The sequence below is a fragment of the Trichoplusia ni genome, chromosome 23 (genome assembly GCF_003590095.1).
Source record: "Trichoplusia ni isolate ovarian cell line Hi5 chromosome 23, tn1, whole genome shotgun sequence".
Classification (NCBI taxonomy): Eukaryota; Metazoa; Arthropoda; class Insecta; order Lepidoptera; family Noctuidae; genus Trichoplusia; species Trichoplusia ni.
In genome coordinates, this window is record NC_039500.1 from 3,123,301 (window position 1) to 3,135,464 (window position 12,164).

At 39.3% G+C, this 12,164-nt stretch overlaps 2 protein-coding genes across 3 annotated transcripts; one reads left to right on the forward strand and one right to left on the reverse strand.

The window, feature by feature from the left end:
* On the reverse strand, positions 1-1,633 carry LOC113504873 (ribonuclease P protein subunit rpr2). Its single transcript, XM_026887364.1, has 3 exons — positions 853-1,633; positions 658-749; positions 1-302 (listed from the first exon to the last, which is right to left on the reverse strand). Exons 1-3 carry the CDS (start codon positions 904-906, stop codon positions 86-88), a joined length of 363 nt encoding a protein of 120 aa, XP_026743165.1. The 5' UTR covers positions 907-1,633; the 3' UTR covers positions 1-85.
* Positions 1,634-2,137: 504 nt separating this feature from the next.
* On the forward strand, positions 2,138-12,061 carry LOC113504870 (polyribonucleotide nucleotidyltransferase 1, mitochondrial). Of its 2 annotated transcripts, none has more exons than XM_026887360.1 (13): positions 2,138-2,507; positions 3,953-4,158; positions 4,661-4,871; positions 5,226-5,392; positions 6,072-6,228; positions 6,665-6,878; positions 7,307-7,434; positions 7,824-8,014; positions 8,413-8,570; positions 9,317-9,504; positions 9,612-9,735; positions 10,099-10,332; positions 10,852-12,061. In XM_026887360.1, the coding sequence occupies exons 1-13, from the start codon at positions 2,395-2,397 to the stop codon at positions 11,017-11,019; spliced, it is 2,259 nt and encodes a 752-aa protein (XP_026743161.1). In that variant the 5' UTR covers positions 2,138-2,394; the 3' UTR covers positions 11,020-12,061. The 2 variants fall into 2 exon arrangements, with proteins under 2 accessions (XP_026743161.1, XP_026743162.1); XM_026887361.1 differs by having other exon boundaries at positions 2,139-2,507; positions 10,867-12,061.
* Positions 12,062-12,164: the final 103 nt, after the last annotated feature.

Below are 12,164 nucleotides of genomic sequence, written 5' to 3' on the forward strand. Positions count from 1 at the left end.
TGAAGTCAGTCTTTTATTTTATTAACATTTTTACATTATTTTCCAGATCTTTTCCATAAGCCTGAATGCTGCATAATTCATATAATTAGCTAACTACTTCCACCACAGATTCTGGTTTTTCCAACCATGTTCTATAGTCCTTGTCCTTTTTGGCGGGAAAGTTCTTTTTAGAGCCACAAGTGTTGCACAGATACTCCACCATCTTTGATTTGTTTTTCTTTTTAATACTCATGTTTGCTGTGACTTTGTGGATTAAAATGCATCTACATTTCTTGCATATTTGTCTTTTAATGTCTGGATGTCTGCGAAAGAGGAAGGATATTGTATATCACATATTATTTTGTCTTTATTATGTTACAAATGGAAAAAAGACAGAACTTTGCAACATAACTTGATTGCTGAAGTATAAATACTTTGTGTTACAAAATTAGTTATACTCCCTGACTACACCATTTTATATTTAAACAAATCCCTTTACGGTCTATTCCCACTGAAAGAACAGTGACTAGAGCTGCCGGCCACGGTGGTTTCTAACTCACTCTTTAATATCTATCTAGTCACGCACCAGTGTGAAATTAATTATGGGCACATACTGCTATATAGAAATTAGTTGTAATAAGTATCAAGTAATGAAAATGTAAACTTGTTTATACTTACATTTTTGCCACATTCTTTTTAGCCACGTTTATAAATAGATTACCATAATAAGCTGAGAGTACTGGGTTTTTATCTGCTATTTCTTTACTGATCTGAAAGAAAATAATAGAAATAATGAGTCAGTGAGGCAGCGAAGATACGGAAAATTAACAAAGAAGTTTCTGTTGAGAATCTGAAAATAAATAAGAAACATACTTGGTATAAATAATTAATTCGTTGAAATGAATCGTTTCCCTGAATTTTCTTCATTTTAATTGATCATTTGTATCAACAAAGTCGACAACGAAATGCATCGACTCAAATATCGTTTGACAATCAGCTGATAGGAATGACAGTGAAGGTAACGTTCAAAAAACAATAGTTAAAAAAACTTGGAAGAAAAATAATTATGACACTAAATGTTGAATACAAACGAACTATGAACATTGACAAAAACAAAGCTTGTTACAAAATAAACTAAAGCGTATCGTAAACGAAAATATTTTTTAATCGTTGGTAAGTAACTCTTAAGTCTTACTCCTTCATAAACGAATATATTCGTTCCAGGTTTATTATCGTCCTAGAGTAGTGGTGGGTCGTTAACGATTTTTGGGTTAACGCAACGAAGCCGTTAATTTTATCCTGTTAACCTGTTAAAAAAGCCGTTAACGTTATTAACAGGTTCTCATTAATGTAGCAGATTTGTACCAACGCAGCAGTTAATGGACGAAACTTTGTTCAAATTGAAAAAGGAGTTGATGTTACGTCGCGTACTGCTAAAACTATAACAACGTTTTCGTGTTTTTAAGTTAGCTTGTTTAAGTGACGAGTAAATTTTAAATAATGATTTAAGTCGTCATTTAAATGAAATAAACTTCCCTTCATACTTTTTCCAGGCTTAGGACTGGCTGGCGTAGTGGCGAAAAAAGATATAACATTACCAGGCGTATTTAAAAGTTTAATTCATTTTATGTACAGAATCATTTTATTTTTTTATATACATAATCATCTTAGTTATTTATATTGTTTTATTTCTTGCAATACTTTTTTTTACTTTTTTTTTTACAAGCAAAAACCTGTTCCTTCCGGCGGCGCGGCAGCGCGGCGCCGGCGGCGCGAGCCGGAGCAAGCGAACTTAGAAACATAAATCTCTCTCACTCTCGCTCGTACAATTTTAAGCTAGCGCCGTCTCGCTCGCTCGCATAGGTATTAGTCGCACTCGCGTCCACTCGGCTAGGCTAGCTGGTTTTGCTTTTGCAGCTTCAAAATAATAATATAAAAATAATATTTTTTCCAAAATAGTTGAATGAATTAGTTAATAGATTTAACGGGTTTTGCGGTAAATAAAAAGCAGTTAATTCGTAAACATTAGATTAACAGTTTAAAAAAGCCGTTCGTTGAATTAACGCCCACCCCTATCCTAGAGGGAGAAGGCAAATTTTTGAAGCAGTTGAGAAAAAGAGAAAGAATGATTTATGCTTGAAAGTTTTCAAATTACGAATGAAACGTATTAAACGTAATTAAAACAAAATTGACAGATTGTTGACTAAACTTGTTACTGGTGAAATCCCAGAACCCGATTAAAAATAAAAAAAATATGTGTTTTATTCCCCGCACTTTACTTCTATAGTTGTCAACAATCTACAAAACACTTCTGCCTCAAATCCCCTTTTAAAATCGAAATAAACAATAAAAATTACTGTGTCGTAATGTTTTGAATGCCCTTTTTTGACCCTTACCGACGATAGTATTTTTGCAATGTTATTAATCACAGACTATATTGTCTCAAGAATTCGGTTAAACTCATGGTGTTTCAGACGATTCTCGACACAACCAAATGTTGGAGAGACGGATGTTACATTTTCTAATGGGTAAGTTTTAGGTTATGATTATTATAGGTTATGTTCCACTTTTGAATGTCGGTGACTAAAAAAACACTATCGAAATTGTGCAAAGATAAATACTGGTATAAGACCATTCCTTGGAGTACCTTTTATTTTTTTTTAATGGTTAGCTTATTATAGTTTAAGAGCTATTTGTCATATCCACAGCTATTAGAATTGTTGACATATTTTTCACAGACCTACTTCTCATTGCTAGGCATATACCAAAATCTTACCCGCCAGTATTGAATGTGTTCTTTACACTGCTATCTACCAAAATTGTTTCTATCCATAAAAAAAGTGTGATACTTATGATCATAACACATTGTATCTAAAATGTGACTGTCCTGTTGGTCTAATAGTTAGTGGCCCTGTTTGCCATACTGGAGGTATCGGACTTCATTGGAAAAATGAGATTGTGTTGTCACTAACATCATCATTCATCATTCCCCTGCCCTTATCCCAATTATTTTATTTGGGGTCGGCGCAACATGTCATCTTCTTCCATACCTTCCTATCGGCCGTCATCTCACAAGAAACACACTTTACAGCCATATCGTCTTTCACACAATCCATCCATCGTTTCTTTGGTCGTCCTCTTCCCCTATATCCATCCACATCCATGCTTAACGCTTTCCTTACCACATGATTTTCATTCCTCCGCATAACATGCCCATACCATGACAGCCGGTTACCACGTAGTTTCTCTGTAACCGGTGCCACTTTCAAACTTCCCCTTATATACTCATTTCTTACTCTATCCGCTCTCGTAACACCACACATTCCTCTTAACATTCTCATCTCTGCTGCATGCAATTGTCTTTCATTCATCCCTTTTGTCGCCCAGCACTCTGATCCATACAAGACAGCAGGTCTGACAATGGTCTTATAGATCTTCCCCTTAAATTTAAGGGGAATGTGGGGGTCACAAATCGTTCCCGTTACCTGCCGCCATTTCATCCATCCTGCGTTAATTCGGTGCTTAACCGCCCGATCTATTTCGCCATCGCTCTGAATGAATGAACCAAGATACCGGAAGTCGGAGCAGACTGGAAGGCGCACACCATCAAGCTTTATAGCTTCAGGACTGGAGAGACCGCCGAAATCGCAGAACATGTATTCTGTCTTTGTTCTGCTGATTTTCAAGCCCACACTCTCCAGCTTCTGTTGCCACACCTCCAATCTGCTCTGGATCTCGGGTCCATTTTCCCCAACCAGAACAATGTCATCGGCAAACAGCATGCACCAGGGTGCCTCTTCCTGTATGTCTGCCGTAAGGGCATCCATAATCAGCATTGTGTTGTCACTAACAATTTGTCTGTATCTGTGTATCGCTTGTCTGGTCCTCATAATACAAGCTTTGATTAGTTTCAGTCTAGATAGTGGTGTGTCAAGCTTGTTGAATATACATAATACAAAAATGGTGTTTCCAGGACCACTCTAAAGCTATCAACAGGCCAGTATGCCAGGTTTGCAGATGGGGCCTGTGTGGCCACCCTGGGCAACACATCTATCCTCTCCACAGTGGTCTCTAAGAGTAAACCCAGCATATCCTCGTTCCTGCCCCTTGTAGTAGACTACAGACAGAAGGCGGCGGCCGCAGGACGGATACCTACAAACTTTCTGAGAAGGGAGTTAGGTGAGTTTATATTAATCTGTATTGTTTGATATAACGATAATTTAATTGACTTACTTAATTGTAAATAGTTCACTTTCAATTTCTTTTGTATCTAATAGTTAAATTCTAGTTTACATAATAAAAAGTATTTTTAATAGCATATTTTTTTTATATTAAATTATGTTTGTTGGTTGGTTGAATTAAGTTTTCCACATCTACAGACTTTTTGACTTCAAACAAAATAAAGTAACATACTTGCAGCCCGTTAACTTTGTCCAATTCCAGCAATTAATGTTTGCTATAATGGCCCATCATCATCCAGCACCACCCCCATCATCAGCCCATATTCGTCCACTACTGGACACAAGCCTGACCATTTGCACTCCATCAAGATTTGCCTTTGACTACTCGTACCCAGCTCCTGCGAGCTATCTTGCGCTGATCATCGTTTTGTACTTAACATATTCATAACTGTTGGTTTCAAAAGCAAACCATAATGAAGATTCCTTCTCTTCTTCCACAGGTCCAACAGAACGTGAAATCCTGACCTCCCGTCTCATAGACCGCTCACTCCGGCCTCTCTTTCCCGCCAACTACTGCTATGACACGCACATTGCTTGCAACATGCTGGCTGTGGACGCCACCAACCCTCCGGAGACGATAGCTATTAATGCTGCCAGCGCTGCGCTTGCGCTGTCTGATGTGCCCTGGTCTGGACCTGTTGGTGCTGTGAGGTGAGACATTGATAGTGTTGACTTATTTGGCTGAGGAACAGATATTGAAACCACCTAGTGAGTTGAGGTAAAGCTAATCGAAGAGACCTTTGTTCATGTTTACAAATGGAGTTCTAACATACGGGACCGAACTTTGAGGATAGGCGCACTGTATCACAAGGAACAATACAAATATTCTTCATACATATATTTGGTATAACAAGACTTTGAAGAACCACATACCCAAGTTAACGTACCACGTTACGTGCCGGGAATCACAGCCACGGCACATCGCCCTCATTACTCTAAACTCGGGTTCAAACACATGTTCGAATTTCCAAGTTATTAAGGCAGAAAAATACTTCTTAATTACAGAATAGGCCAAATCGATAATGAAGTGATTATCAATCCGACTCGGAAGGATCTGGAGAAGTCTATCCTGAACCTGGTCGTCACGGCAACGAACCGCCACCTCGTCGTGATGCTGGAGGGCCACGCGCAGGACATCCTGCAGCAGGACCTGCTCCGAGCCATCAAAATAGGTATGAATGTAAGTCCGCATTATAATAGAATTTGTGTAGCTGGTTTCTTAATCGGTTACGTTGGTTTTTACAATTAGAAGAATCTTTAAAAAAGTTGTGTAGTTTATGTAATTTTTCGTCTAAGAATATTGTATTATTGTGCTTTTTTGCCATCATGATTTTCATATAGAAACAGTTTTCTCACGTTCCACATAAAGTTATATTGAAGTATTTTATTTTATACTAGCTGTTGCCCGCGACTTCGTCCGCGTGGTTAGAAGATATAAGTTATAATTTAAACCTGCCTTCTATCTATCTTGTAGGATTCAGTCGGCGTTTGCAATGTAAGCGCAAAAAATGTGTTTTTTACGACCTCACATTAGCAACCTCAAAAATTGTAGCCTATGTGTTATTCTGATGTATAAGCTATATTGTGGTAAAGTTTCATTCAAATCCATTCAGTAGTTTTTACGTGAAAGAGTAACAAACATCCATACATCCATACTTACAAACTTTCGCCTCTATAACAGTAGTAGGATGTAGTCTGAACTTGTAATTTGGAATTAATAACAACATTCGGCAGGGTAAATAGTAAAAAACTGTTTATCGAACCTTTATAGAGCAGAGCCTTTTGGGAATTTATAAAATTTCATAGAAACCAAACAACCTTACGACATCCATAAATTATTAAACTCAATAGGAACAAGAGAAGCACAGCTGATAGTGCGAGGTATAGAGCGACTCCAGAGCGACTGGGGGAAGATGAAGCGGAAGTACGAGGAGAAAGAGCCTCTGCCGCAGATGGTGGTGGACTCCATCAGCAGCATGACCACCATGAAGATCAGGGAGATCCTCAGGTGAGGAGGAAATTTAGATTGTCCTTTGTTTATGAGATTAAATGTAAGAAGCCAAGTCAAGGACACGACGTGGTTGAGTTTGTCGTTTATTTGTGTGAGTGTGCGTGTTTCTTACCACTTGACGCTCAAACGGCTTGACTGATTTTGGTAAAGTGGCAACCTACACTTTATATTACACATACGCTAATTTTATCCGACCGAAGAAAGATTATGTATTTGCAATTAAAATCGACCTCGTGCCTTTTTTAAGTAAGGTCCTCAACGACACCCACTCACTCGAGGCTAAGAAAAGGGGTGTGTCAGACTCTGACTAAACCTGAACCGCCGTGCTACGTCATCTGAGTTTTTGTGTCGGTGTATGGCAATGCGCTGCAATTCTTCATACACATCCAATATACAATGTAATCCCATCTTGAAATATTGCTCTCCCCGACAGTGACTACAATCACGACAAGACATCTCGAGACAACGAGATCTCGAACCTGCGCCAGATGGTCCTCAACCAGTACCGGGACTCGGAGTTCGAGCTCGGTCGCATCCAGGACTGCTTCAACGAGAACCTTCGCCAGATATTCCGGGACATGATCCTGGATACAGAAGTGAGGTGTGACGGAAGGAAACTTGATGATATAAGGGATATTAATTGTAAGGTAAGGGTTGATAGGGATTTTGTTTTCTTTTTAAATGGAGTTCGAGTTTTGATCGTCACACTAACTAGATGTAGAAATATATTAATTTACTTGACTGCACGGATAGCCAAGACCAAATTCGCTGAATGCGACATGTCGCGGGCTCGATCCCTGCTTAGGACAAATGCTTGTTTTGAAGTTTGGGTATCTTGTGTATGTCACTCGAGTATTTCTGAAAATTGAAATCCTTGCGAAAGAAATGTTCAAAATGATCCTATTCGAATATTACATTCCTTATAGGCCAATTACGTGACTTTCAAAATAATAACTGTCCAATATTATTAACTTAAAATTATAACTTCAAAGCAATTCTGATCGGATTGCGGACATTAGCGTTTATCTAGATCGATTGGTAGAATCTTAATCTATTTCTCTACAATTCCCCGTAGGTATCGCTCTATACTCCCCTGCACGGCAGCGCGCTGTTCCAGAGAGGGCAGACACAAGTGCTCTGTACCGTCGCCTTCGACTCACCGGAGAGCGCGCTCAAGATGGACACGCTGTCCATGTTGACTAGGTAAGAGGTTATAATATACTAAAGTTCTATACTACAGTGTGACCACAGTACAGAATTATAGTGCAGTATAGTAACTACATAATTAACAAATATTTTCGATCTGAAATCAAATGACAAATTATCCACAACTGGTGAAACTAAAATATTAGTCAGTTGAGAGCATTTGCACAATAACTATATCAACAGAAATATACTGAAATCTTGTTGAAACCAGTTTCGTAGAGGTCGCTTAACATCTACAATAAGTTTCTGGAGGTGGATTCATAAGTATTTATTTAATAACAATATTTATCGGGTTCGCCCGACTAGTCTCCCACCTAACCGGGGTCCCGAGTCGAACTTCGATCTTATTTACTAAATATAACTTTGTTAACCTTCTCCATCCGCAGTGGCATAAAGGAGAAGAAGTTCTTCCTGCACTACGAGTTCCCCCCGTACGCGACGGGCGAGGTGGGCCGCGCGGGCGGGCCGGGGCGGCGCGAGGCGGGCCACGGCGCGCTGGCCGAGCGCGGCCTGCTGCCCGTCGTGCCCGACAGCCCCTACACTGTCAGGCTCACCGCCGAAGTGCTCGAGTCCAACGGTGAGGGGGATACATGTATAACTAGTGCCATCCAAAATAAGGTCATATTACAAGTTTATCTCAGCCAAATATAGCCCCAGTGCCATCAAAGATAACATCATATTACAACATCAGTTCCTCACATTACTTCGAACAGTTAAATATATCGCCAGTAGCAGAGAAGTTCGTTCGTTTTACTAATATATTGGCAATAGAATCTCTTAATTTTCCAAGTCGTACGCACTTCTTAATTGATAACCAACCATTATTTCTAATAAAACATCAACAATACAAAATAAGATAAAAAAGCTATTTCCTTTACAATTTAATTTTTCTGCAAAATTTAAGTAAATGAAACGATTCATCATTCCCCATAAAACTTAAAAAATATTTTTAACCATGTCTTCTTTCCAACCCAGGCTCCAGTTCGATGGCGTCCATCTGCGGCGGGTCCCTGGCGCTGCTGGACGCGGGCGTGTCGCTGTCGGCGGCGGCGGCGGGCGTGGCCGTGGGGCTGGTGTCGCGGCCCGACGCGCACGGGAACATCGCCGACTACAGGATACTCACTGATTTGTTAGTGAGTTCTATTTGTTCTTGATACGTCATACGAGTTTTGGAACAGGTTTTTTTCTTTCTGTTGTTTTTGTTTTGGTAGTTTTTGTGTGATTTGGGATTGGTTATTTTGAGGTAGTTAGTTTTAGTTTTTTTTTATGAAGTAAATCTTTTTTAAGTGCGACTAGGAGGTAAATGGTCAATCAAAAAAGTTTATATTCAATCGCGTGTGACGGTTACACACACTCTTTTTAATAATAGTGTAGGATTTGGTACCTAGTTTGTTAGTTATTTCATCAAAATGTTCAACATATTAAGTCATATACTTGACGACCTCCGTGGTCGAGTGGCGTACGCACCGGTTTCAAGGTGTCGCTAGCTCTGAGGTCCCGGGTTCGATCCCCGGTCGGGTCAATGTAAAAATTAACATTTCTACATTGTCTCGGGTCTGGGTGTTTGTGGTTCCTTCGTTGTATCTGAACACTGAAACACAAGTGCTTTAGCAACTTACTTTGGGTTCAGAACAATGTATGTGATGTTGTCCGCATTAAAATTAAAATTAAAAATATAATATCACTGACATTTAGTCAACCGTTAAGTAACCGTTAGTTAACCGCAAGTTACAGTAGTATTTTTATCTTACTATTGCCGCCATTTTTATATTTTATACTGTATACAATATATTTTTATCAAATTTAGCTAGCAATCATACTTTTATTTGCCAGTCTCCACTATCATAGACACACATATTAACTCATCTACAACCACCAGGGTATAGAAGACTACATGGGTGACATGGACTTTAAAGTCGCTGGTACCAAGAAAGGTATAACGGCGTTACAAGCCGACATCAAGGTGTCAGGACTGCCGCTCAAGATCGTCATGGAGTCCATTCAGAAGGCCACTGACGCGAAATCCAAGATAATCGATATTATGAACCGGTGTATCGATAAACCGAGGTACGACACTAGTTTTGAATTTAACTTGAGTTTCTATTATATATTACTATTATTGAGTTTGGATTTACAAAAGATAAAGTTCTAAATCATGGCATGGTATTTCACAGAACTGCTCACCATGAGAACAGGCCTCTCATCGAGGAGATGGAGGTGGAAGCCCACAAGCGGACCAAGCTCCTCGGCCCGGGGGGCAGCAACCTCAAGAGACTGTACGTCGAGAATGGGGTCCAGGTATGTTATACTAATGTTATTTAGTTTTACCGTACCTAGGCGATGACCGCTGAGTTTGTTTCGACCTTTCCTCTCAGGGTAGCCAGCTGGGAAATATGGACTCCGGCTCCGGAAATATGACATGTAAATGTGATGACGTTTTTTTCTGATCACGGAAGTCTAGACTTCCGTGAAAACGGTTTATTCACGCACTTTTCTTTAGATCCGCCCAATTCTGATTCAATCGGAGTCTTGTTTATGTGTCGTACCAAAAAGCGACTAAAGAATATTTTTAATCCAATGGGTCTTAATTCTAAAAAAGTAATAGTCAATATTGAATAACCTTCCAAAAAACAAATGCTAATCCAAAAACATTATCCTCAGGTGACCCCAATAGACGATCTCAAGTACAGCGTGTTCGCGCCTTCCCAAGCGGCCATGGATGAAGCTAAGATCCGCATCGCGGAGTGGCTCACAGCCGAAAGGACCCCTGAGCTCGAGTTCGGTGCGATATACAAGGCCAGGGTCGTGGAGATCAAGGACAGCGGCGTCCTCGTCACCTTGTACCCAGGAATGGCGCCCGCGTTGGTGCATAACACACAGCTCGACCATAGAAAGGTAGTAATGTCTGTTTGAGTCCAAGTGGTATGCGAAAGCTTGCATGTTTGTGAAAGCTTGGGTTGCGGGAAAAGCTGATAATTTAAGTGTCCTTACTTAATATATTAACAAATATTTGTTAACAATGTTATACATATTAGATTATTATGCATGCTTATAGATTAATTATCTAACACATCCACTTTTGGCTGTTACGCCTCTGACTTAAAAACATACATATGTAGATAAATTACAATCCTTTTTCCGCTAACGCTGAAGTCGCTTTATGAGACTTTAGAACTACAAATTACGCGACTGACTAGTCAGTTTAATATATGCGGGCGTATGAGCGTTGCCATCCTCAGGGGTAGATAGTTGCTGTGGCCGAAATCGGCTAGAATGTCATCATCATATTGAAGCGTTTCAAACAGCATCAGCGCTTAACTAAATAAAACTCACCTACAGACGAATACATTATCACGCATGATATTTTCAACAGTCATCCCCTGATCAGTGACACTCCAATGACTCTTAATAAAGATCTTCCTGTCGCAGATCATGCACCCGTCCGCGCTGGGCCTGACGGTGGGCTCTGAGATCCAGGTGAAGTACTTCGGGCGCGACCCCGTGTCGGGGCAGGCGCGACTGTCCCGGAAGGTGCTCACGTCACCGCCCCCGGGCATCGTCAGGAAACTCGAGAAGACCTAAAACTGTGATACTTAGGTTAGAACTACTTAGAAACAACTGTTTGAAAAACGTTGCAGGAATCCTTCAGTCAACTGCTATATTTAGTACGCCACTTTTAAATGTCGGCCCCAGGTGCCATAGTGTCTTTGTCAACGACAGATAGACATGTTTATAACGTAACTTGTTTAAGTGTCGCTTGCTAATACAGCTGTTATGTATTCGAACGACACTTTGATAATTATAATCGTTGTCTTTCCACTTGGTAGTGACGAAGACAGTATGTCACCGGAGTGACTTTTATTGGTGTCGTTATTAAATATGGGTGTTAAAAAGATTGTTTTAAATCTTTTTGGGTATTTTTGAAATTCTTTTGTTTTCATTTGAAAATGCTTTAGCTGCAGGATGGTTTTCCGATAGGTAATTGTCGTTTGGAGTCCAATGCGAAACTTTATTTTATTTGCAGTATAAAACAAAATAACCTTATAATTATATTTAAAGTTGCTGCTAATTGTTTTAAATATTGTATGGTGAGACGCCAAATGATAAAAGTATTGCCTACAAGTAACTTGTTTGAAAAACTGTCCTTGCGCTATGGCCACCGTTAAAACTTATATTGACTATGACATCCCACAATAAAAATGCAACTTCATAAACATGACTGAAATATCACAAGATCATAAAATGGTCACAAGAAGCTTTACGTAAATAACAAATTTGTCGTAATTGGCAAGAGGAAATGAATACTAAAGCTTATCAGATAAGGAACAATTTTGCTTGTTTGCTATTAGATTTATAAGTCCCTTAAATTCTGCAAGTTGTTCAGTTGAAATGTGCGACAGTGAATGTATTGGGTTTGAGGCAGTGTCTCGTTGTAAACTATTTTGTAAATGAATAACTTATGAAGAAAAATCGCTTTTGTCCAGTAAATAAATTTACAGTATTACAGCTAGCTTTGCAGTGCTAGATAAAACTGTATATGTATGATTAATTTTGTTAATTTAGTATAATAATGTTGACTGCCAAAGTGTAAATAAGTAGCAATAAATTCCAATGATAAATGCAAGGCTAGTTTTTATTTATTTTTCTACCTCGATAGTAACATCCACTGCGTTATTTTATTTCAACACTGATATCAGTAACAATATTGTTTTCGTTGTTTGACAATT